At 37.7% G+C, this 23419-nt stretch overlaps 1 protein-coding gene across 2 annotated transcripts in view; it reads left to right on the plus strand.

The window, feature by feature from the left end:
- The window catches only part of drg2 (developmentally regulated GTP binding protein 2), a 50912-nt gene that overhangs the window by 22130 nt on the left and 5363 nt on the right, over positions 1-23419 (plus strand). The window contains exons 6-13 of one of the 2 annotated variants that reach the window (XM_059979670.1): positions 4334-4406; positions 7377-7467; positions 9867-9964; positions 11291-11367; positions 12103-12191; positions 12274-12332; positions 16159-16212; positions 19298-19405. In XM_059979670.1, coding sequence (XP_059835653.1) covers positions 4334-4406; positions 7377-7467; positions 9867-9964; positions 11291-11367; positions 12103-12191; positions 12274-12332; positions 16159-16212; positions 19298-19384 — 628 coding nt within the window. In that variant the 3' untranslated portion in view covers positions 19385-19405. Of the gene's footprint in view, positions 1-4333; positions 4407-7376; positions 7468-9866; positions 9965-11290; positions 11368-12102; positions 12192-12273; positions 12333-16158; positions 16213-19297; positions 22815-23419 lie in introns of those variants that run through there. The other variant, XM_059979669.1, reaches the window with a different exon arrangement.

Raw genomic sequence — 23419 nt, forward strand, 5'->3', positions numbered from 1 at the left:
AATCTTAATAGATAACTTCAAAGGTGCATGATCCGAAATAGTAATAGAATCATATTTACAATCAATAACATCCGTTAATAACCGATGATCAATAAGAAAATAGTCAATTCTAGAATAGCTATGATATACATGTGAAAAAAATGAAAATTCTTTATCTTTAGGGTTCAAAAACCGCCATATTTCTGTAATTCCCGAGTCAACCATAAATGAATTAATAAGTAGGGCTGATCTGTTCGGAAGAGTACGAATAGGTTTAGATCTATCCATCGAAGGATTCAAACAACAATTAAAATCTCCACCCATTATCAACATATATTCATTTAGATTAGGAAGGGAAGTAAATAAACGTTTAAAAAATTCAGGGCAGTCAAAGTTTGGAGCATAAATATTAACTAGAACAACTTTCCGATGGAAAAGTAAGCCAGTTATCAACAAAAATCTACCCTGTGGGTCAGAGATAACTTCATGATGTGTAAACGATATTGAGGGATCTATAAAAATAGACACACCTCTAATTTTAGCGGTACAATTCGAGTGAAATTGTTGACCCTTCCAGAACCTAAAAAAACGTTGATTATCCTCCCTCCTGATATGGGTCTCCTGTGCAAAGATAATATTAGCATTCAGTCTATGGAATACTTTAAATATTTTTTTACATTTAATCGGATGATTTAAACCATTAGTATTCCGGGAGATAAAGTTAACAGATTTATCCATCATACCAATATTAATTGTGTGTATCATAAAAGGTTAGAAAGACACATAACCCACAATTCAGGAAGGAGGAAAATTGATTCAGGAGCAACCGGAGAACATGACACCTCAACAATATTAATAGTTTAAAGTCGGCCCATAAACTAAAAGCAAAAAAATAAAAAGCAAAAGCGTGAAAAAAGATCCCTACCCCCTACCCCCACCCTTCGAAAAAAAGCCAAGCGGCAAGCGCATAATCTAATACTAATATTACCCCCATTTCAAGATGGCAGCTCTATAAAAAAGATTAAAAGAAAACTATATAACACCCAAATTAAGATATAGAGTTGCAAAAAAATATATATATATCTATCAGAATAAAAGAAAACTAATATAATACAACAAACAATCATTAATAAAAAAAGTATAAACGTCAAAATTTAAAAGTGTAATATACCTTTAAAAAAAAATCCCGTGTTCAAATACAAGATGACGTTTCAAAAGCAAAGGCTTATGGGAAGAAGAAACGCCATTTTGAAAAAGCCATATTTCTAAATACAAATGTGAGTTCAGCAATCTGTTAAAAGACAAAATAAAATTTTAAAAAAAGGGGTATAATTAACAGTACAATATATATATTAAAAAAAACCAAAAATCCAGAACATTCGTCCCATATCTGAGTACAGGCAAACAGATAAATGCTTGCAAAAAACAGATTCTTACGGGAAAAAGAAACGACATCTTAAAAAAAGGTAAATCATTATTGCAAAATATAAACATATATAACCAAAACAGAAAGAAAAGAAAAAGATATTATAAAAATTAAAAAGAACATCTATAAACAATGATGATAGTAAAAAAAAAACCCGACCCATAGATCAAAAAATAAAAAGTTATAACCCAGCTTCATAGGTTAAAACTTAAAATAGAAACATATCCTCTCTCCGAAAAATCTTCCACATAATACATAGTTCAAGTTGCAGTAGAAGATCGAAATTCTTCAACAAATTTCTTCGCTTCTTCCGGAGTGTTGAAAAATCGTTGACTGTTGTCGTCCAGCACAATTCTAAGCTTCGCTGGATACATTAAAGCTTGTTTAAGTCCAGTCAAGTGAATCTCTGCCATCACTGGTTTAAAAGCGATTCTGGCTCTCATAACCTCATAAGAATAATCCTCAACAATTTGAAATTGGAAGTTATTGTAAGAAATCATACCTTTTTTACGAGCTAATCGAATTAAAAGCTCTTTATCACGAGGATAATGAAGGCGAACAATCACCGCTCGTGGTTTATCAGTCATAGACGAAAACCTCGCAACTCTGTGAGCGCGGTCAATAACAGGTTTCGATTGCAAACCTTCAGCACCGAAAATTTCCCACAGTAATTTAGAGAAAAATTCAGTTAAATCACCGGACTCAACTTTTTCGGAAAACCCGATAATACGCAAATTCTGTCTGCGAGATCGATTTTCGAGATCAGTAATTTTAAACTTATGCTGATTTACAACTTTAAGAGTCGATTGTACCTTCTTATCCAACTCCTCAAGTATACATGCTTTTTCAACAATTAATTTTTCAAGAGTCTCCAACTTATCTTCATGCCGCTGAATATCCGTTGCCTGCGACTGAAACTTAGTATCAAGCGATTTAACAGCTCCTTCAAGTTCAGACATTTTCGTGGTAAACGTGTTTTCCAAACTTGCCATTTTACTTTCCAGCTTGTCTTCCAAACTTGCCATTTTACTTTCCAGCTTGCTATCCAAACTTGCAAGTTTAGTGTCCAGAAGATTAGAAATTGCATCGATAGATAAAGGCTCCTTAGACGATTTCTTACTTGTAGCCATTTTAAGTTCGGCAAAGTTAGATCAAATGTAGTTTTAAGAGAAAAAAAAGTCAATCGAAAATATCAACTCATTTGATTAAATTCGAAAAGATTTGATTAAAGGGTGATTATAGTTAGAAAAGTGAAGAGCGCCTAAAAGGCAGATGTTTACGTCGCCATCTTGAAACTCCACCCCCCAGTAAAGTTCTCCATGCTGGTTCAGGAGCTTTTTCCTGAATCTGGAGGTGTGGGGCCAAAGGCTCCTGTACCTCCTGTCCGGTGGTAGTAATAGGAAGAGAGCATGATCTGGATAGTGGGGGTCCTTGTAGCAGCGCTGTCTGTGAATGTGTGCAGTGATGGGAGGGTTTTGCCTGTGATGGACTGGGTTGAATCCACCACTTTTGTAGACTCTTCTGTTCCTGGATATTGGTGTTTCTATACCAGGACATGCTGCACCCGGTCAGGATACTCTCCACCATGCATCTGATAGAAGAAGTTTAGAGTTTTAGATGACATGCTGAAACTACGCAAACTTCTAAGAAAGTAGAGGTGCTGTTGTGCCTTCTTTGTGATGTTACTTGCATTCTGGTCCCACGAACAGATTCTCTGATATGATAACGCCAAGAAATTTAAAGTTACTGACTTTCTCTACCTTCGATATTCTAATGAGGACTGGCTCATGGACCTCCGACTTCTTCCTCCTGTAGTCAATAATCAGCTCTTTGGTTTTGCTGACGTTGAGTGGGAGGTGGTTGTTAAGATACCATTCAGCTAGATTCTCCATCTCCCTCCTATATGCCGAATCATTACCACCTTTTATTCTGCCAACAATAGTGGTATTATCAGCAAACTAAATATTGCATTGGAGCTGTACTTAGCCACACGATCATAAATATATATATATGCAGAACAGGGGGCTAAGCATACAGCCTTATGGTGCACCTGTGCTGATGGTGATTGTGGAGGAGATGTTGTTACCAATCCAAACTGACTGGGGTCTACAAGTGAGAAAATTGAGGATCCAGTTGCACAGAGAGGTATTGTGGCTTAGGTTTTGGAGCTTAGTGATTTGAGAGAATAATAGTGTTTTATACTGAGCTGTAGTCAATGAAGAGCATCCTGATATATGCATCTTCATTGTCCAGACGTTCCAGAACTGAATGAAGAGTCATTGAAATGGCATCTGTTGTTGACCTGTTGTGCCGGTAGGCAAATTGGAGCAGACCCAAGTCACTACTCAGGCAGGAGTTGATATGTTTTATGACCAACCTCTCAAAGCACTTCATCACAGGCTACGTAAGTGCTGCTGGGCAACAGTAATTCAGGCAGATTACCACATCTTTCTTGGCCACTGGTATGATGGAAGCCTGCTTGAAGCAGTTACATATTGCAGATTGTCAAAGCAAATGTCCATGAACACTCCAGCCAATTGACAGTTGTTTGGATTGTTGAAGAACACAAAGTGGGTATTGAATATTTTCTTTTTAATATGTAAGGTTTAAATCATGGATGGTTTAACAACAGTTTTATTTTCATCACTATTTATTGACACAGTCTGTAGTTGTATTTTAACAATTAACCAACTCAAATTTGGTTCTCAAGGTGCATGTGCTTTTGCTTAACCTGAGCTGAAGTTTAAAACTTGTAATGAAGTTTAGTAGTTGCATATAGCTGCTGGAGGCCATTTTCATGCAACCGTAACTGAATTTCCAGATAGTCCTTCCTGAAGATAGGGTGGGGGGAGGGATGTGGGTGTGTGCTCCAACTGTGAATGTTATGAGTGAAATTTATAACTTTACTACTTCCTATTTTCACATTAGGAATTTACTGGTAAGAGAGCTGGAGTCTGTTGGAATCCGATTAAACAAACCTAAACCCAATATTTATTTCAAGGTATGGCATGTAGATTTGCTTTTTCCAGAACTGATTTACCATTGGTGAACTCAGTCTCTTCACTTTGTGTGTTGAATTTTAAATCCTATAAATATTTTATTCTTATAAATTCTGTTACAGCAGTTGTTTACATTTTTGAATGTTCTGAAATTTTTGAATTTAGATTACATAATCTACATTTTCTGTTTCCAACCTTTCTGTAAATGTTTTGGCTTCTTTTAATGTGTTAAGTGTAAATTTTAAATACATAGTTTTTATTCTTGTGATATTGCAGCAATGAAGAAATGAAATTTCCTTAGCATTTTATTGCTTCTTTGAGAATAACTTGAAACAGTGCATTTTTAAGTGGAGGGGTTTGATAATGTGATGCAGAAAGTTTAGCCTGAACATGAAAAAGTATCAGGTTTGTATAGGGAGGTGAAAAGTTTTAGTGAGTGACAAGCCTGAAGCAATAGTGCACCTAGAGTGACTGTACAAAAGTCACTATTTTGTTATATGGAGGGAGTAATGTATATTGCCTGACTGCAGGGCAAAACCTGAAACCTAAAGCAACTTAGGCTTCACCAAGCTATCAATCTGAAGAAAGAGCAAAATCTAAACGAACCTTGACCAACTGCACATCAAATTCCCAGTTCCATCAACAACAACAGAACAATTCCACAGACTTAGGACATTGGCTAAAGCTGAGGAGTAAAGAAGCTAGAAGGAATCTGCAGATGTTAACGCTTAGCTGTTGATTGCACACTGCTTGAGAAGGTGTTTGAAGCCAGATATTCTTACACATTTAAAAAGTATCTGGCTGAGCACAAAAATTGCAAGGCATTGAAGGCTAAGGCCTAACCACTGCCAAATGAGAATAGTATAATTGGTACTTGATGGACAACATCAAAGTGGTAGGTTGAAGGGTTTGTTTCTGTGCTGTATGACTAGCAACCAATAAATCAATGTATAGAAATGTAATCGGGAATTATTAGATTATGTATTTAAGGGTTTCAGAAGATTGATGTAATTTGTGCTTCCTGATCTTGTGTTTGCATGGTGTTAGTGTTCCAATTTGTCCAACACAGTTAGAAAAAAAACAACAGATACAGGGATATCCTTACTCATATTCATGACTTTGTCATTACCAGCTATGATTTTACTAATAGCCTCCTGCTTGACTCCTTCACCCCTATAAATTTGATATTAAATATACAGTCTGTGATACTTGTTTCATTACTTTACTGAACTTTCCCCAGGCAAATATGAACTTCATTCAATACCACATCACTAACATGTCTTCTCTGAATGCTCTCTCTTTCTGTCTGCCAGGTCATTAAGCATTTCAAATCTAATTTCTAGAACTTCATTCCTAAATCAATATGATTTAAACTGCTCATAAAAACAACCCATTTTCCTTGTTTTTCCATGTAACAATACAAATAATTTTCTCTTAAATTCCTGTCCTTATATAGTACTGAGAGCCCTAATTTGACTCTGATCTCCACCAACTTAATAGTGATGAGCCAACAACTCAACTTGCACTGTTCTATTATATTTTTACTTCTGTATGCTTTCTCCATCACTTGAAATCTGTAATCCTAGTTCTTGAAGCATTTGACTGAAGGTCAGAGCTTTTCCCTACTCTTGTCTTAACCTTTCATGACATTGCACACCTTTATTAAAATTCCTCTCAACATCTTTCCTTGAATGTCATTTCTGTAAATCTTCCTTGTGGACATCTGGGTCTTAACTGTGCATTCCAGTTTGTTAGGCTCCATATTGCATGTTATAAGTATGTGTAACTCTTGTCAAGTAGATCAGTGGATAGAAACATCAGAATGACAAAGATTTCTGAAGGAACCTGCAAAAATGTAGTTTCCATTGCTTCCTGAGCGGTGAGGTCACATGCACGTAATATGTATCTTTGGCTGCCCAGTGTGTTGGAAGTAGAGGAATGTTAAACCAGCTAGCTCTAAACACTAGCACGTTAAACTTCCCCAATTACCCTCAGTTGAATGACTAAACAATCTTGAATTTTCCTATCACCACTCAGGCTTTGGAATTTGTAGCACTGTTTATACTTCAAGCTAGGCAACGAATTGTGCAAACTCTTCCTAATTGGTCACTTCCTTTTTTCAGGGAACAAGTGAAATTAAAAAATATATATTGAGATATGGAGAGTTTAAAAATCTTCATGTGCTTTCCACATCAGTGTACAGTCAATGTTGTTGAGTCATAAAGTCATCTAGTAATAACGCAGCAACACATCCATCTAAACCTCTCCTAACTGTGTAGTTATCCAAATGTCTTTTAAATTTTGTTGTATCTGTCTCAGTTAATTTCTTTGGCAGCTTGTTCCATATACACACCATTCTCCATGTGAAGAAGTTGCTGCTCGGGCTGTTTTTAAATCTTTTCCCTCTCATCTTAAGCCTATGCTCTCTAGTGTTTGGTTCCCTTTTCCTGAGAAAAAGACTCTGCATTCACCCTGCCTATGCCCTTCCTGTTTTTATACACCTCTATAACGTCACCTCTCAGTTGCCTACATTCTGAGGAATAAAATGCCGACCTGCCTAACCTCTCCTTCTTCCCAAGGCCCTTTGATTAGTTTTATTGGGGATGAAACAAGCTTGCTAACTGGATTGGCTCTGTAGTGTTGTGTTGAATTTACTGGTTTATTTGTTTATTTAGAGATCCAGCACAGTAACAAGCCCTTCCAGCCCAATGAACCCATGTTGCCCAATTACATCCCTCTGACCAACAAACTTACTAACTGTATATCTGTAAAGTCGGAGGAAACTCACTCACAGGGAGGATGTACAAACTCCTTACCGACAGTGACAGAATTGACCCCAGGTCAGCAACGTTCTAATAGTGTTCTTAATCAATTTAGCCAAAAAAATATTTTTTACTTAAACTGTTTTAATTATTTGCTGTCAGGTTATGTGTCTAAACTTTTACACTTAGCTTCATATATTTCTTTTTCAGCCCAAGAAAGCTGGTGGGATCTCTTTCAATTCAACAGTAACATTGACTCAATGCTCTGAAAAGCTAGTACAGCTCATCTTGCATGAATACAGTATCCTTTGTTGTGCTGACAGATCTTGAGAGTATCCTCACCACCACCAATATACTAAGCAGCAATATACTAAGCATACCACCATCCCATCACATAATGCTTTAATGTGGAAAAATTACCCCGTGGTATTTTCCAGGTACAAGAAGAATTAATAGAGATTGACTCAAAAAAGAAAATAGAATTGTGGCTGAAAGCATTCTCAGCAAAATGAATCTGGATGTATTAAGGAAGTTTCAGGAGCCAGAGATTTGGTTTGAGGACCACTGAGCCAATGGGACATGCTGGTGAAGGAGGTGTTTAAGAGTCCAGAGAAAGGGAAAGATTGGAATGCAGAAGTTATAGATGCTGGAAATCTATCTATATAATACTGAAACTCTCATGCTCTGTTTGTGACCTCCAATTAGCACAAACGGTGCATTACACTATTTTGGCTAAATCAACTTAAAATGCGTTAATTTACAGAATGCAGACAAAGTTCAGTGTTATATATTTGTATAAAATTGCTCACTCGCCAAAATCAACAGCCCCGCTTTCACCCGAGAGCTGATGTCAGCAATGATGGAAACCGCAACACGACACCACGACACATGCGCACGGCCACCCTCAGCAGAGGCACCAGCTGGAGCAAAAAGGCAGGGCAGTTCTATTCTGAGTGGTCACATATCGCCATCAGCGTGTGCAGGATTGGGACGGATCTAACTGCCACCCATCAATAAGAGATCATTAAATCTTATTGTAATCTTATATTTTGAGACACCCTTCAAACCCTTTGCTGCAGTCAAATGACAGCGGTGACTATATCACGTCCATTTAGGAAAGTGCCAACCACATGACCAAGAATAATCAGCATCCTGGAGGCTTTTGTGTTACTGCTTCGTATCTTCTATCCAGCATTTGTCGTCGTCTGAACCCTTTGTGCCTAGGTGGCACATGGGGCCTCCTATCTATCATTAGGGTAAAACAAAATATGGTCAGCCTAATTATGCCACATGGAAAGAGAAGGGGGACATTATGGTCAAGAGATGACACCAAACGTTGTCGGGAGCGGCAAGGAGAGGGAGAGAACAAGAATCGGATGAGGCCAGGGCCACACAACTCCAGGGTCAAAGATTCAGGACAAAAAGAGATGAGAGAAGAAGAGACAGAGGAGGAGAGGCATGCACATCTCCAGAATGACAACAACTGGCACAGGAGGAGGAGCGAGGAAGAGACAAAGGAGCTGAGAAATGCACATCTCCAGGATCAGAGACAAACAATAAACAGCAGAAGAGATGAAGTGCCGGGGATGAGAGGGCTGCATGTCTCCAGAATGACGACGAGAGGCGCAAGGGTGGCAGATCAACCAGAACTGATGCCATCAAAAGTGTCCTTTAAACGAGGAGGAGCTATATTTGCCTTGCTACGCGTTGTTCTTCTTTAATGAACTGAGGTTTTCGTCTTCAATTTCCAAAGCAAAGCGATACCAATAGCACTCAGGAAAATTTAATGCTCATTCTGGTCACATCAGACTGCACTACCCTTCTCTTTAAGGGTGCCCCAATGGGTCACCCCATTGTCTAGTCTGAAATACAAAGAAAATACACTGGCAAAGCTCAGCAGTGAAGTAGTACTTGTGAAGAGAGAAACAAAGTCAATGTTTCATGTTAATGAGTTTTTATCAGAGCAGAAAATATGAGAAAGCAAGCATATTTTAAGTTGCATAGGAGGAGGGGTGGATATCAGGGGAGTCCATGTGCTATTGTTAATGAGTAGTCATTCATCATAATTGATCTTGAAATTTCATTCTGTTTGTTTTCTAGAAATCCATGCCCTTCTCCCCAAAACACACATCAAATACTAACTAATTTATTGCAGCAATATGACATTTCCTTTATGTTTTTCATCCAACCTTGGAGGTTCTGAATGAATTTGCAAGCTATTGTTTTAATCTGCTTGAAAACAAATTATCTGGAATTCGATTCATTTAAGATTATAATTGTTAAGTGTTTGTTAATGTGTTGTCTGAACTGTTTACAGGGGAACGTCATATCAAATTGACCACAGTTCAATTAAGTGTGAAATAAATACAAATTACTTGTAAAGACATAGAGCCACTTCCTTTGGGTTTCAGAGCATGTTTGGAGAGTTAAACCTTTGAGAGGAATGAAAGAAGGAATAACAGGGGAGAAAGTCATAGAATTATGGTCAATAAATCACACTATTCCTGTTCCACAAGAGTAGGCGGAGCAAATATTGGTGAGCAGTTCTATTGCTCATACTCTCTTTTGGTTCCAACCAAAGTGAGACCCCAATTTATACCTAAGTAACTTAAGTCAGATTTGAGCAGGATTAGTGCTAATTGGCTTCAGTTCCAATGAAATTTAAGAAGTTTATTTGGTCCTTAATATTTTCCATCCCAGAAATTTTCAATGCAGAGGTTCTTTTCAGGGAAGATGCAAGTCCAGATGAATTTATAGATGTAATCGTTGGAAACCGTGTTCACATGCCATGTCTTTATGTAAGTTAAATTCTAAGTCTCTTTATACTGTAGTGTTTAAGCAGAGTGTTACGTTTTAACCATTGGATGAGGAAGGTGATGTGAAAATAAACATTTTATTTGAAGAATTAATATACCCCATTTGCCTTCTGATGTGGAATATGTGCCTTTGCATATCTGTAAAGATGAGAATAGATGGAATAGAGGTAAAGAGCACAAGCAATAGATGTCTTGATTGTCCAATAGAAGATAGTGGTTGATCCATTTTGACTCCACTTGCCTTCCCAATCCCCATTTCCCCTTTTTCTCCTGGATTCTACAAATCTGTTGAACTGAGCCTTGAATATATTGAGCATTCACAGGGTTCAGGGTTAAGAATTCCAAAAAATAAAGGAATTCTTCCTGACCTCCATTCTAACTATCCAGTCCCTTATTCTGAAAAATATGTAGTTTGCCTACCGCCTCACAAACTTCTTGACATGCAGCTGACGGAAACAGTCTTTTCGTATCTACATGCCTAATTCCCTTTAGATTCTTCAGCATTTCAATTATATTAATCTTGCTGTTCTAAACTGCAGAAATTATAGACCCATTCTTTCTTCACAGGATCCTTATGTCTTTGTATGTTTAAGAATTGCCCTAATAAATTTTATTGCACTGCTTCTAAGGAAGTTAAATCTTTTATGAGAAAAGGAGACCAAAATAATGCTGCATTTGTTTCTTGCCAGAACCCAGTCTAAATTAAGAAATTACTCTTGCATTCTTTGCAATAAAAGTCAACATGTCATTTTTCTTTAGATTGCATCCTGTGCATATATATTAACTTAAGGTATAAATGTCCAAGTGCCTCTGAATACCATCAGATAGTGAGCAGAGGTCTGGCATAAGTTCTTCATGTTGTAAATGTAGTTGGTGTAATCTATGTTGACCACTTTTTCAGTGCACAATTTAATCTTGCATCTAAGATACCAGGGATGTTCTCTATCTGTTGGTCAGAACAGATGTTGCTGCTGTCATGAAAGGAAACAGCATAACTTATTTGAAAGATTGGTTATAATAGTTCTGAGGGAATGTTGTTAAGATGATCAGTTTCTTTATGTTTAAAGATAAACATAAATACTCGATGCCCACCCTGTAAGATTATTACAGTCTTTGCATTTAGAGAAAGTAATCAATAATTTATAATTATTAATATTCTAGACTGTCTCATGGAATAATACATTGAAAAGATACAGATTTCACTTGAGATCATTAATGTTATTAATTGGCCTTGAGTTTTAACATGTTTTCATGTTTTTGATTATAATATATGGAGCATTACTGATTTGTTCTCATTTTGTTAAACAGGTATATAACAAAATTGATCAGATCTCCATGGAAGAGGTAGACCGTTTGGCCAGACAACCACACAGCGTTGTCATTAGGTAGGCATAAACTGAAGCGCTGTTAAATTAGTTTTCATTTTAATTGTGTACAGTGAGGTTTAACAGAAGTAAAACACATTAAATAACCTAAATGAGCACCACAGCACCACAGTGAATCTGGAGTAAAAGCAGGAATGCTGGAAATCCAAATATGGATATGCTCTGTCTTCTTACAGACACTTGTCCTGCTGAATATTTCCAGCATTTTCTTTTTTATGTCAGAAAACATTTTCATTTTTTGCTTTTACACCACTGAGTACGATGAGTCTCACTGGGTTTTTGCAAGAACTTGTGAAATGTTTCTTCGTCATATTCTTTATTCTTCTGTAATCATAAACTATCGACACTACCCAACCACTAGAGCTATGATTAGTGAGCATTCTTTTAATGCGCTAGGGTCCTTTGGGAATGCTGAATGGCATTAGGGGTGAGGTAGGGGATAATGACATTGGAAATGGCATATGGTTGGGCTGACAGGAGGTGATCCATTCTGTACAAGTTAAGGACAAGCAATCCCTATTGTTTTAACAGGCAAGAAAAAGGGTAAATGGCAAAATGCACCTAAACCCAATTAGTTACATAAGATCAGTCCATCAAAGTGAACCCGCAGAAAGATCTGGCCTTATGGTGTCCCTGGCTGTGTTCTTAGATCCTGAGCTGGTGGGAATACTTGAACATAATTTCAGCCTCTTCTGGCTTCAGTCAGATGTCTAATGTCTAATATGTTCTTTCTAGCTGTGAGATGAAGCTCAATTTAGATTATCTGCTTGACACGCTTTGGGACTACCTTGCGTTAATCTGCATCTACACAAAGAGGAGAGGAGGTAGGAGAATATTCAGTACTGATTAACCTTGTAGTTTAAATTTATGTGTACATATTTATAATGCATTATTTTATTTTGACAGAACGGCCAGATTTTTCAGGTGCAATTATTATGAGAAGATCAGCTTCAGTTGAACATGTGGTAAGAAAAAAACTCCTTCTTTCTGAAACACCGAGCACATTGCCTCTCTATATAATATTTCTTTTTTGTCTAAATATTTGCTATTGTCACAGTTTCCTCTGTATTTCTGAAAAAAAATGGGTTTTAATCTATAAGCAGTCATAAAACAAGCTTCAGGACTTGCCATTTTTTCAATAGATAGATATGCTTTTACAACAGATACCTTTCACAAACCCTGCTATTTCTTTCACTGTTCATTCTTTGTATGATATAGTAATGTAATTGATAATATTGTGGAAAGCAATCCCAAGGTTAAGAATCTCAGTATTGGCAAATTGCAAGAATGAAGATAAAATTTGAAATGACATGTTGAAAGATGACTCAGCTTTTCAAGTTCACCTTCTACAACACTTTAGGTGAAATAATACAATAATAATACTGATTAGTTGTTGACAATCTAACATAGAATTTTATAGAATCTTTCACAATGTCAGGATGCCCAAAGTATTTCCTTACAATGCATTACTTTTACTCTGCTCGCACACATCTGCACAGCCAAACACCTGAGTAATCACATTGTCAAGTTCGCTGATGACACTAGAGTGGTGGGGCTCATTGCAAACAATGATGAGAAGATGGAAGAACTTATGGCCTGGTGTATGTGAGGCAAATAACTCCTCCTTCAATGTCATCAAGGCAAAGGAGATGATTATTGATTTCAGGAAAACCCACTCTGCTTACATCGACAGCACAGCAGTGGAAACTGCAAGCAGTTTCAAACTTCTGGGAGTGCATGTTTCGCACTAGTCATGGTCCCAGAACACATCGTTCACAGTCCAGAAAACTTAAACCAGTGCTCATGACCTTCAATAGATGCAAAATAGAGAGTATCCTAACATGCTGCATCATTGTATAGTACAGAAACTACGTTGCGGTGGATAGGAGGGCTCTTCAGCAGGTAGTTAAAATTGCCCAACACATCAATGGCACTAGTCTAGCCATTGTCAAGGATATACAGTAGCATGCAAAAGTTTGGGCACCCCGGTCAAAATTTCTGTTGCTGTGAATAGTTAAGTGAGTAGAAGATGAACTGATCTCCAAAAGTCATAAAGTTAAAGATGAAACATTTTTTTCAATATTTTAATCAAGACTAGTGTATTGTTGTTGTTTTGTACAATTCTGGAGTGAAAAAGAAAGGAGCACCATGCAAAAGTTCAGGCACCCCAAGAGATTTGAGCTCTCAGATAACTTTTACCTTGGTCTCAGACCTTAATCAGCTTGTTAGGGCTATGGCTTGTTCACAGTCATTGTTAGGAAAGGCCAGGTGATGCAAATTTCAAAGCTTTATAGATACCCTGACTCCTCAAACCTTGTCCCAACAATCAGCAGCCATGGGCTCCTCTAAGCAGCTGCTTAGCACTTTGAATATTAAAATAAATGATGCCCACAAAGCAGGAGAAGGCTATAAGAAGATAGCAAAGTGTTCTCAGGCAGCCATTTCCTCAGTTTGTAATGTAATTAAGAAATGGCAGTTAACAGGAACGGTAGAGATCAAGTTGAGGTCTGGAAAACCAAGAAAACTTTACAAGAGAACTACTTGTAGGATTGCTAGAAAGGTAAATTAAAACCCCCATTTGATTGCAAAAGACTTCAGGAAGATTTAGCAGAAGTGGAGTGGTGGTGCACTGTTCTACTGTGCAGTGACACCTGCACAAAAATGACCTTCATGGGAGAGTCATCAGAAGAAAACCTTTCCTGCATCCTCACCACAAAATTCAGTGTCAGGTTTGCAGAGGAACATGCCTGATGCATTTTGGAAACAAGTCCTCTGGACTGATGAAGTTAAAATAGAACTTTTTGGCTGCAATGAGCAAAGGTATGTTTGGAGAAAAAAGGGTGTAGAATTTCACAAAAACATCTCTCTAACTGTTAAGCCAAGGGGTGGATCGATCATGCTTTGGGCTTGTGTTGCAGCCAGTGGCACGGGGATCATTTCATTGGTAGAGGGAAGAATGAATTCAATTAAATACCAGCAAATTCTGGAAGCAAGCACCACACAGTCTGTAAAAAAAAAAGCCGAAGATGAAAAGAGGATGGCCTCTACAACAGGATAATGATCCTAAACACGCCTCAAAATCCACAATGGGCTACCTCAAGAGGCGCAAGCCGAAGGTTTTGCCATGGCCCTCACAGTCCCCCAACCTAAAAATCAAAAATCTGTGGCTAGACCTCAAAAGAGCAGTGCATACAAGATGGCCCAAGAATCTCACAGAACTAGAAGTCTTTTGCAAGGAAGAATGGGCGAAAATCTAAGTATTGACCATGCAGGGTGTCCAAACTTTTGCTTCAGGCCCTTTTCCTTTTTTGTTCTTTTGAAACGGTAAAAGATGGAAATAAAAAAGTAATCTTGCTTAAAATATTAAAGAAATGTGTCATCTTTAATTTTATGCCTTTTGGAAATCAGGTCATCTTTTACTCGCTTAGTTATTCACAGTAACAGAAATTTTGACCAGGTGTACCCAAACGTTTGCATTCCACTTTGCAATTTGCATACAGAAAAATGTCAGCAATATCTCACCCACTCCTGCTTATGGACTTTCTGTCCCACTCCCATTAGGGAAGAGGTTATATGGCTTCTATGCTTGGACCTCTAGATTCAGTTACTTCCCCAAACCATTAGACTGATCAATACCTTCACCCATTAACCCACCCCACTAGCATTACATACACATCACCTAGCATCACTTTACCTTCATACAGTTGGTCTGTGTATATGTTTCTTGTACATTGTGTTTTATAGGATTGCTTTTATATTGTTTTAAATTTTTGTTTGTTGTGTTCTTTATGCTTGAGTTTTTTTTATACAGCATCAGATCTGGAGAACAATCATTTTGCTCTCCTTTACAATTATGCACTAAAGAATGACAATAAACAATCTTGAAGCTTGAATTTTGAATATATATTACTGCTGCAATGTTCCACAGCAGATAATTTGCATAAAACAAATATTATTCAGATTAATGGTCTTTCTTTTGGAGGTGTTGGCTAAAGGAACCTAGTATCCGGAACACAGAGAGCATCTTCTTCCTTTTGTGTCACACAAAGGTTTTGCATTCATGTAGAAAGGCAAATATTTAGGATTTCATCAAGAAGATAATATTTCTGATAGTACAGTACTCTCTCGGTACTTCATTGAAATATCTGCCTGGATTATGTCCTCAAGCCATAGAATATTGCTTGAAATCATCATATCCTTCAGGGATGAGAGTGCGAATAAAGGAGTTAAACTGACAAATTAGAAATCTCATGCCATTTTCTATGAATTTATCACTTGAAATGATTACAAGATTTCAGCAGTATTCATGTGACATAAAAGAAGTGCATCATTCAATTAGACAGCCGGCCAGTTGTGTAGTGGCATCAGCACTGGACTTTGAGGCGAGTGGTCCCGGGTGCAGATATGGACAGCTCCTTGCACGCTCTCCATCTGTGCTGGATTGAGTGTCGAGCTAGCAACTCGACCCTGTTAAAAAAAAAAGACAAAAAAATAGTAAGATTGCCACCCAATGCGCCAGAAGGCACAGGGAGGAGTGTGTATATATCCTATTAGATATCTGGAAAACAAAAGATGAACTACATTAATAATGATCCTAATTTCAGTTTTTCATTTTATGTAATAGTTGTAGACTAAAGCGGTTTCTGGCTTGCTATGATTTGCTGTTTTGATATGTATGCATGGTTTTTAACTTGGGAATAGATGTAAGTAATTAGCATGATATGTAATTAGTGTTGTAAACATAACAGTATGTACAATAGTAACTATATTGTCCTTGATTGTATCTTGCAGTGCCATCGAATTCATAGAACCTTAGCAAGCCAGTTCAAGTATGCTCTCGTCTGGGTATGTATAATGGTATTCTATGTTGAAATTGTGAATTGCTTGGGTCCTAAGTATTCCACTTAGCCAGCTGATTTGCATGGCCACCTTAATTACTATTGTTACGAACCCCGTAACTGGGTCACTTACCAGCAAAGATAGAGAGGTCCTTTGAAGTCTGATGGTACTATTTTTAACAGTATTTATTGATAAAGAGACACAAAAATAAGATCAATGCAATCATACAGGTAATATACGTCGTCAATACTAAATCTAAAAGCGCGGGTATAATAATAATAAGAAATAGCTCTATTGTTGTCTAGGGGTTAATGTATTGTCCGGTGGAAATATAAAAGTCACTGTTATTTCGTTCAAGCTGCAGCGTTTAGGGGTTGAGAGAGAGACGGGTTAAACTTGCCCAGTTCTTTTATGATGCCAATCCTTCGAGTCGTGGGAAGTTGGTTTCCCCGTTGTTAGCTAAAAGCCGTTTTTCCGTGGTAAAAGCCACCGGTTCCGAGCAAATGTAACCGAACGCACGTGGCCTCCTCCGATGGCTTCCGCTATTACGGGATCGCTAGCATTTCTTCTGGTGCGTCTGAGGGGCTGTTCCCACAGACCCCCTTTTATCCTGACTCACAGGGTCTCAGATGTCAATCAAGTTGGGGGTGATGCAATCCCTGCCTCAACCAGCCCACTTTGCCTGAGGGCTTCCACGTAGCACAGTATTGCAATACACAAGATCGTCTTCAAGAGACAATGGCCGTGTCCCGTTGCTTTATATCGCCGGGGAACGAGACATTCCACATGTCTCTCTCTCTCATTTCCTGGGTCTCCTGACCCAAATCAATAGTGATCTTGCGATTCTCACAAAGGAGGGGGCTACCCCACACCCTTCGGCCCCTCAGAGCTGTGATACATTCATAACACTATTATCCCATCAACCTTTCCCAATAATGTTATTCTTTACTTTCCATCTCTGTTGGATTTACTCTGATAACAACTACCTATGAAATCTCTACCCCTTTATTTTGTCATCAGAGTATTCCATCTACTTTAGTTAGTAAGTCTCTTGAGCACAACTTTACCATTTCCTGGACTTGCCCTCCCTATCAGAAACATGGATGTGGTTTCCATTATCTTTGCTGTCCATCTTGCAAGTCTACGTACACTTTCAGTGGATTGTTATCATGCATCTTTTTGCCACTTCCTGTATTACACCATAAACCTATCTATGTTTTTTATTTCAGTATTGTAAAGGCTTTTGTATTTTCTGCAACATCCTGGTCCTCTCCTCCATCATCTCCAACATCTATTCCTTTCTCACGACATCTACTCAAGCAAGCACGAGATGCGTCACCTAGTATCTTCGTTTCTTCCCTTCCACCAAGCACATTTTTAGTGATTTACTTGAAAGACTTGAAGTTTTGGTATGTTAGTCTCAATATAGTAACAGCAAGGTGAAAGGCTGTGATGCTGGAGCAGGCCTCTATTAGAGTGTGAAGGTCAGCCCCAATTTTAAGTTTAAACTTGATATTCTGTCACAACCTAAGCCACATTTTGTGAGATGCTTTGAACCTTCAGGGATGTTTTTGCCATCCAACTCCCAGGTAGATCTTCTGCTCTTGGGGAGGGGTTCCCAGGTGGTGATAATCTGAACTCTCTGTATTCAGGGTACATTCCCATTGCTCACTATATCTCTGAACCATTGTGTATGATCATACAGCAACATTTTGTTTCCCAGAAGGTCTTAGGAAAATCACATGTTTTCTTTGAGATTGTGGTAGTGACCTTAGGGGTTCCCCATGCCCTTGCACAAATCCTGTATGCCACCACTTCAAGGCTCGGGTTACATTGAATTAGAGAGAATTCCTATGCCGTTGTCTCAGATTATTTTATCAAGTATTTAAGGGGGACCTGAAGAGCTTCTTCACTCAGAAGGTGGTGGGAGTGGGGAACAGACTGCCAGCGGAATTGGTGAATGTGGGTTCAGTTGCAACATTTAAGAAAAGTTTGTATAGGTTACATGGATGAGAGGGGTCTGGAGGGATATAGTCCTGGTGCAGGTAGATGGGACTACGGAGGTAAACAGGTTGGCACGGACTGTGTGGGCAGAAAGGCCTGTTTCTGTGCTGTAGTGCTCTATGACTATTATTTTTCTTGTTCTGATGAAAGGTCATCAGCTTGGAAATGTCACTCTTTCTGTCTTTTTAGACGCTGCCTTACTGCTGAATGATTTCAGCAATTTTGTTTTCATTTCAAATTTCCAGCGTCTACACAGCTTTACTTTTAAACCTGTGATAATGAAACTAGAAAGAGTTTGATGGAACTGATCATTCATTTATACATTACATTGTTATGTGAAACACAAAGGTAAAATAAAAATGATACCTCTAAATTGGGGAAGCCAATTTTACTAGACCGAAAAGTAACTTAAGAAAAATGGACAGGAAGCACCTTTGGAAGATAAAGTAGTGAGAGTAATGAGAAGCATTCAAGAAGGAAAGTTGAGGGCTTCAGGATAAAATGTTCCCAAAAAATGTCTTGAACTATCAGATGTGAAACCCCTGGATAATAAAGTGTAGATAGAGTGAGCTAAGGCAATGAATACTACTTTATGTTGGTCATCAGTTCTTACAGCTCTAGAGAATGCAGTGGTAAAATTAAACTGAAATTAAGAAAGCAAAGGGAGAACATGAAAATAATAGGAAGGAAAATCAAAGACATTTTAAAATTACATGGAACAGGAGGTTAATGATGGAAAGAGGAAGACTACTAAGAAACAAAAAGCCAAGTTTTGGGTGTAGGAATTTATTAATCAGTGCTTTGTGGCAGAGTGGGCTGATGCCAAAGTTTTTGTAAAAATTCTGGTTACAAGAAAATGTTGGATGGGCTGAGGTTATTTTCTTTGGAACAGAGGAGAAACCTTATCACATTTAAAAATTCTCGAATATTTCAAGAACTTTGAGCTTCATGGTTATGGATTAAGGCAAATAGGTGGAATTACTCTGTAGATTTTTTCAATAAGTTAAGTTAAATAATCTTCTGTGAAGTTTATAGACTTTGTGATTTTTTTACATCATTCAATGATACACTTTTTGTTTGATTCCAGGGTACAAGTACAAAGTACAGCCCTCAAAGAGTGGGACTGAATCACATAATGGAGCATGAAGATGTCATTCAAATTGTCAAGAAATAAATATTGACCAGCATTTCCCAAGTAACTGCATTGTTATCTTCTGCCCTCCCCTTTCTTGGAACAGCAGGCAGTGTGAAAGTGGACTGTTCTGAAATTGTGATGAAAGAAGTTATTGTATAGAGATGGCTTGCTGTGGCAGCCCTTTAATTACAAATTTACCATTTTCTGGTACTTTATAGTATGCTGAATGTTAAAATGGGAGCATATAGCCTATTATGAAGGCCATTGATTGTACTTTGTAGCTCTTGCTTAAACAGTTACACATCTTAATTTGCAGTACATTTTGGTATCAAGATGATTTCCTACTTCAAAGAACTCTAGTTCAGGCATTCCTTTGTTTGCATATTGAGTAAACATTCTTTACTCATTCTCGGTACATCAATTTGGTTCCTCATAGAACTCCTAAGATACTGAACTTACAGTGATTCTGAATAATATATATCTGAATTGAGATGAAATCTCAAGGAAACAGCAAAGATTGATTGATGCTTTAATCAGTAAATATTAAAAGTTGTAGGTCCAAGCCTATATGATGCTAGTACCAATACATCAAAAAGAGCCAATACATCAATTTGTTCAGTGGGCCCACTTTGGTGTGCTCTCCAGGCCTACAGTAGTTCCTTTAAAAAATAGTTTTTAAATTTCTCCATGACACTTTCAGACCATACCTAGATGAATCATCCATTTTTCATCTACGAATATAGTAGGATAATTAAACCTGAAGAATTTCATTGCATCTAAATTTATCTTTGCACAGAACGCCAGATCTTTAAAGCAGATTTAGAGCATCGCAGTCCCTTACCTTTTAGATTTGAGCCAAGTTACACTAACAAGCTTTTTGGGGAAAGAGTCTTTGCCCAAGAGGTAAACCATGGTTTGACCCTCATTGATACGAGTTTATTTGAAAATTTGTGAGCCTTCAATTTTGGATATGCAAAATTTGGGGTTAGTAATTTTTGATATAATCAAAACTTTGTATTTAACAAGAATGATGTTTGTTTCTGTGGCACTTTTTCACATTATTCTGAGAATGTTGTGATTTGGTAGATGTGGTGTGACCTGGAGTTATTTGGGTGCTTTTTTGTAGTGCATTGATTTGCTGACATCTAATGGTGTACAGTTCATGATTTCTATGTCTACAGTGGATGTTACTAGTGACTGTTGAGCTCAAGACAGGATCTGCAGCAAACAGGCGATGAAAAACTAAGAAAATGGCATTTTTGAGATTGGATCTTCTGATTGCTGTTGTTTTGGTGGCTGAACATCAGTTCACAATTGCTGTAAGCCTGACTTCTAGTAAAAAGAAATAAGTAGAGAGCAGTGCTGAAAGATTGTGTGTGTCTCTCTCTCAGTGTGGCCTTACCTGTTATATGACATCAATATAAACAGCCAAGAACTCAGATAATGTATGTGCTTGTTGTGTTCTAAACCAAAAGGTGGGATTTGGCAGTGAAAATTAGAGTGCAGCAATAAATTCAGGAAGAAAAGTTACTGATTTGCAAGAAGAAAACTATAGATGCTAAAAATCTGCAGTAAAATTAGAAAATACTGGGAATATATTGGCACGTTAGTCAATGTGCATGTGTTGGATCAAAGCGTCCATTTTTTGTGATCAAAGACGGACATATTCAGCATGTCAGGAAGTATCTGTGTGGAAAGAAACAGAATTGAAGACCCAGGTCAGTGATACAGAAAGGTCACCCACTGGAAACATAAACCATTTTTTTTCTCTTTCAAAGGATGCTCCCTGAGTATTTCTGGTATTTTCAGTTCTTATTTAGACACATTTGTAGGACTGTGAACAAACCGTTAATCTTTTTTAATTGTCAAGAAATACTGATTCTTTATTTGACCACAAATAAGTTCTCAGTTTTAAAAAATAGTTCCATGGGATCTTTTGTGATCACCTTAAAGAGCAGACAAGACTAGTGTCATCTCTCATGTAAAAGGCTTCCAGAATAAATCCTCAGTACCGTCTGTCAGCCTAACTTAGCTGCTCAAGATTTTCAGTGGCCCTTGGACTACTCCCTTCTAATTAAGAATACGTTCTGTGAGCCAAAGTTGATATCCAGTATTTGGTGAAATTTCAATCCTGTTTGTTAGTCAACATTGAAAATAACTAAGCAGATGAATAATTTAGAATTAGTAAGTTTATTTAAAATTATTTTGCCATATTACCAATTGTTGAATATTCTACAGAAAATTTTTTGGATTTGGACTTAGTCAAGAAAGTTGTTTGCCATGTGTATCCTGGCCACTGCTCTGATGACTTCAAAGAAGTTCAACACTGTTTATTTAATGTTTTACTGACAATTGACCACTTTGTAGGTCAACATATTTTGCCATACACTACAGGTGTATTAGATATCATAATGCATAATGTCATACTTGCAGAAATGTAGAGTAACATATGGATTTGCAATGGCTGTTCTTGAGGTTACAGTTAATAGTTTTTGTTCATGATTCTTATTGATCATCCACATGTTCGTTTAATAAGTCTTATATTAACTGTCAGTGATGGCAACTGCATGGTTATGAGGAAATATGTGCAATTTTCCTGAGAGCATGTCATTCCTTTTAATACAGCCTTTTTTCAAAATCTCAGAATATTTCTAACAGGGAAAGAACCCATTCTGCCTGTTAGGTTTGCACCAGCTCGAAGTAAGATCCTACCAGCCATTCCACATCCACACTTGTTTCCATAACTCTCAGAATTCTTTCTTTTCAGATATTTATCCATCTTTTATTTTCAATGCTGCAATTCAGTCTGTCTGCACTACTACCCCAACCAATATATGATTTTCTTTAAGCAACACGCACAAAATGCTGGTGGAACACAGCAGGCCAGGCAGCATCTATGGGAAGAAGTACAGTCGACATTTCAGGCCAAGACTTCGTCAGGAAGGCCCGAACATCACTTTGGTTCTATTGTTAGTCATCTTTATTTGATGTCCACTCATTCTTGACACCTCCACTCTGGCTATGCACTTCATGATTTGCAATAATCTCAATCACATTCACATTCCCTCAATTTCCACCATTTGAGAGAAAATAACTCCAACTTTTCTAATCTATTCAGATAATTCAAGTCCCTCATCTTTGGGATCATCTGGGTAAATCTTCCTGTACCCTCTCCAAATCTTTTCCATCTCTGCTAAATTGCAGCACCCATAAATGGAAACACTACCCCAAATGGAACTGTGATTTTGGCTTTGGTTGCATTCCCCAGAGGAATCCCATTTCCCCATCAATATTTAGAATTGCATGCAAGATGCTCTTGGGGTGGGGTGGAGGTTGTCTCCTGAATTTCTTAACTGCTCAGTATTTCTTTGTCTCTGCCAACTCTCGACATTGTTGCTACCTGTTAATTGTTATGATGCTTCTTGTATGCCTGGTAGTGATTGAGCTCTAATAAAAAAAAGTTACTACAGTTGACTAATAGGAAGACCAAATCCTTTGGCTTTGTCTTCAATGACAAACTCTTTTCCCTGGCTATGAGTTCTTGAGGATAAATAAGCTTTCATCTCGGTAATATTGTTCATTCCTGCCCTGCCTCATGTTCGTTTACTGCTCAGATTCAAATTCTTCTCTTATTTCTAAACTTGAAAATTACAATGCTTTCTTGTACCCTCCTTGTATTCTTTGTTGTCTTGTGCTCTTCCAAGATATGACTACCTACAGAGGCAAGAAAACGTTTGTGAACCCTGTGCAGTCATCTGGTTTTCTACATCAATTACTCATACAATGTGGTCTGATCTTCATCTAAGTCACAATAATAGAGAAGCACAATCTGCCTAAACTAATAATACACACACAATTGACTTTTCATATCTTGATTGAACACATTCTTTAATCAGTCACAGTCCAGGCTTGGAAAAGTATGTGAACCCTTGTATTTAATAACTGGTAGAACCTCCTTTAGCAGGAATAACCTCCACCAGAAGTTTCCTGTGGCTGCTGATCAGACTTGCACAATGGCAAGGAGGAATTTTAGACCATTCTTCCATACAAAACTGTTTAGTTCATTGATATTTC

Source organism: Hypanus sabinus, chromosome 9 (assembly GCF_030144855.1).
Source record: "Hypanus sabinus isolate sHypSab1 chromosome 9, sHypSab1.hap1, whole genome shotgun sequence".
NCBI classification, from domain to species: Eukaryota; Metazoa; Chordata; class Chondrichthyes; order Myliobatiformes; family Dasyatidae; genus Hypanus; species Hypanus sabinus.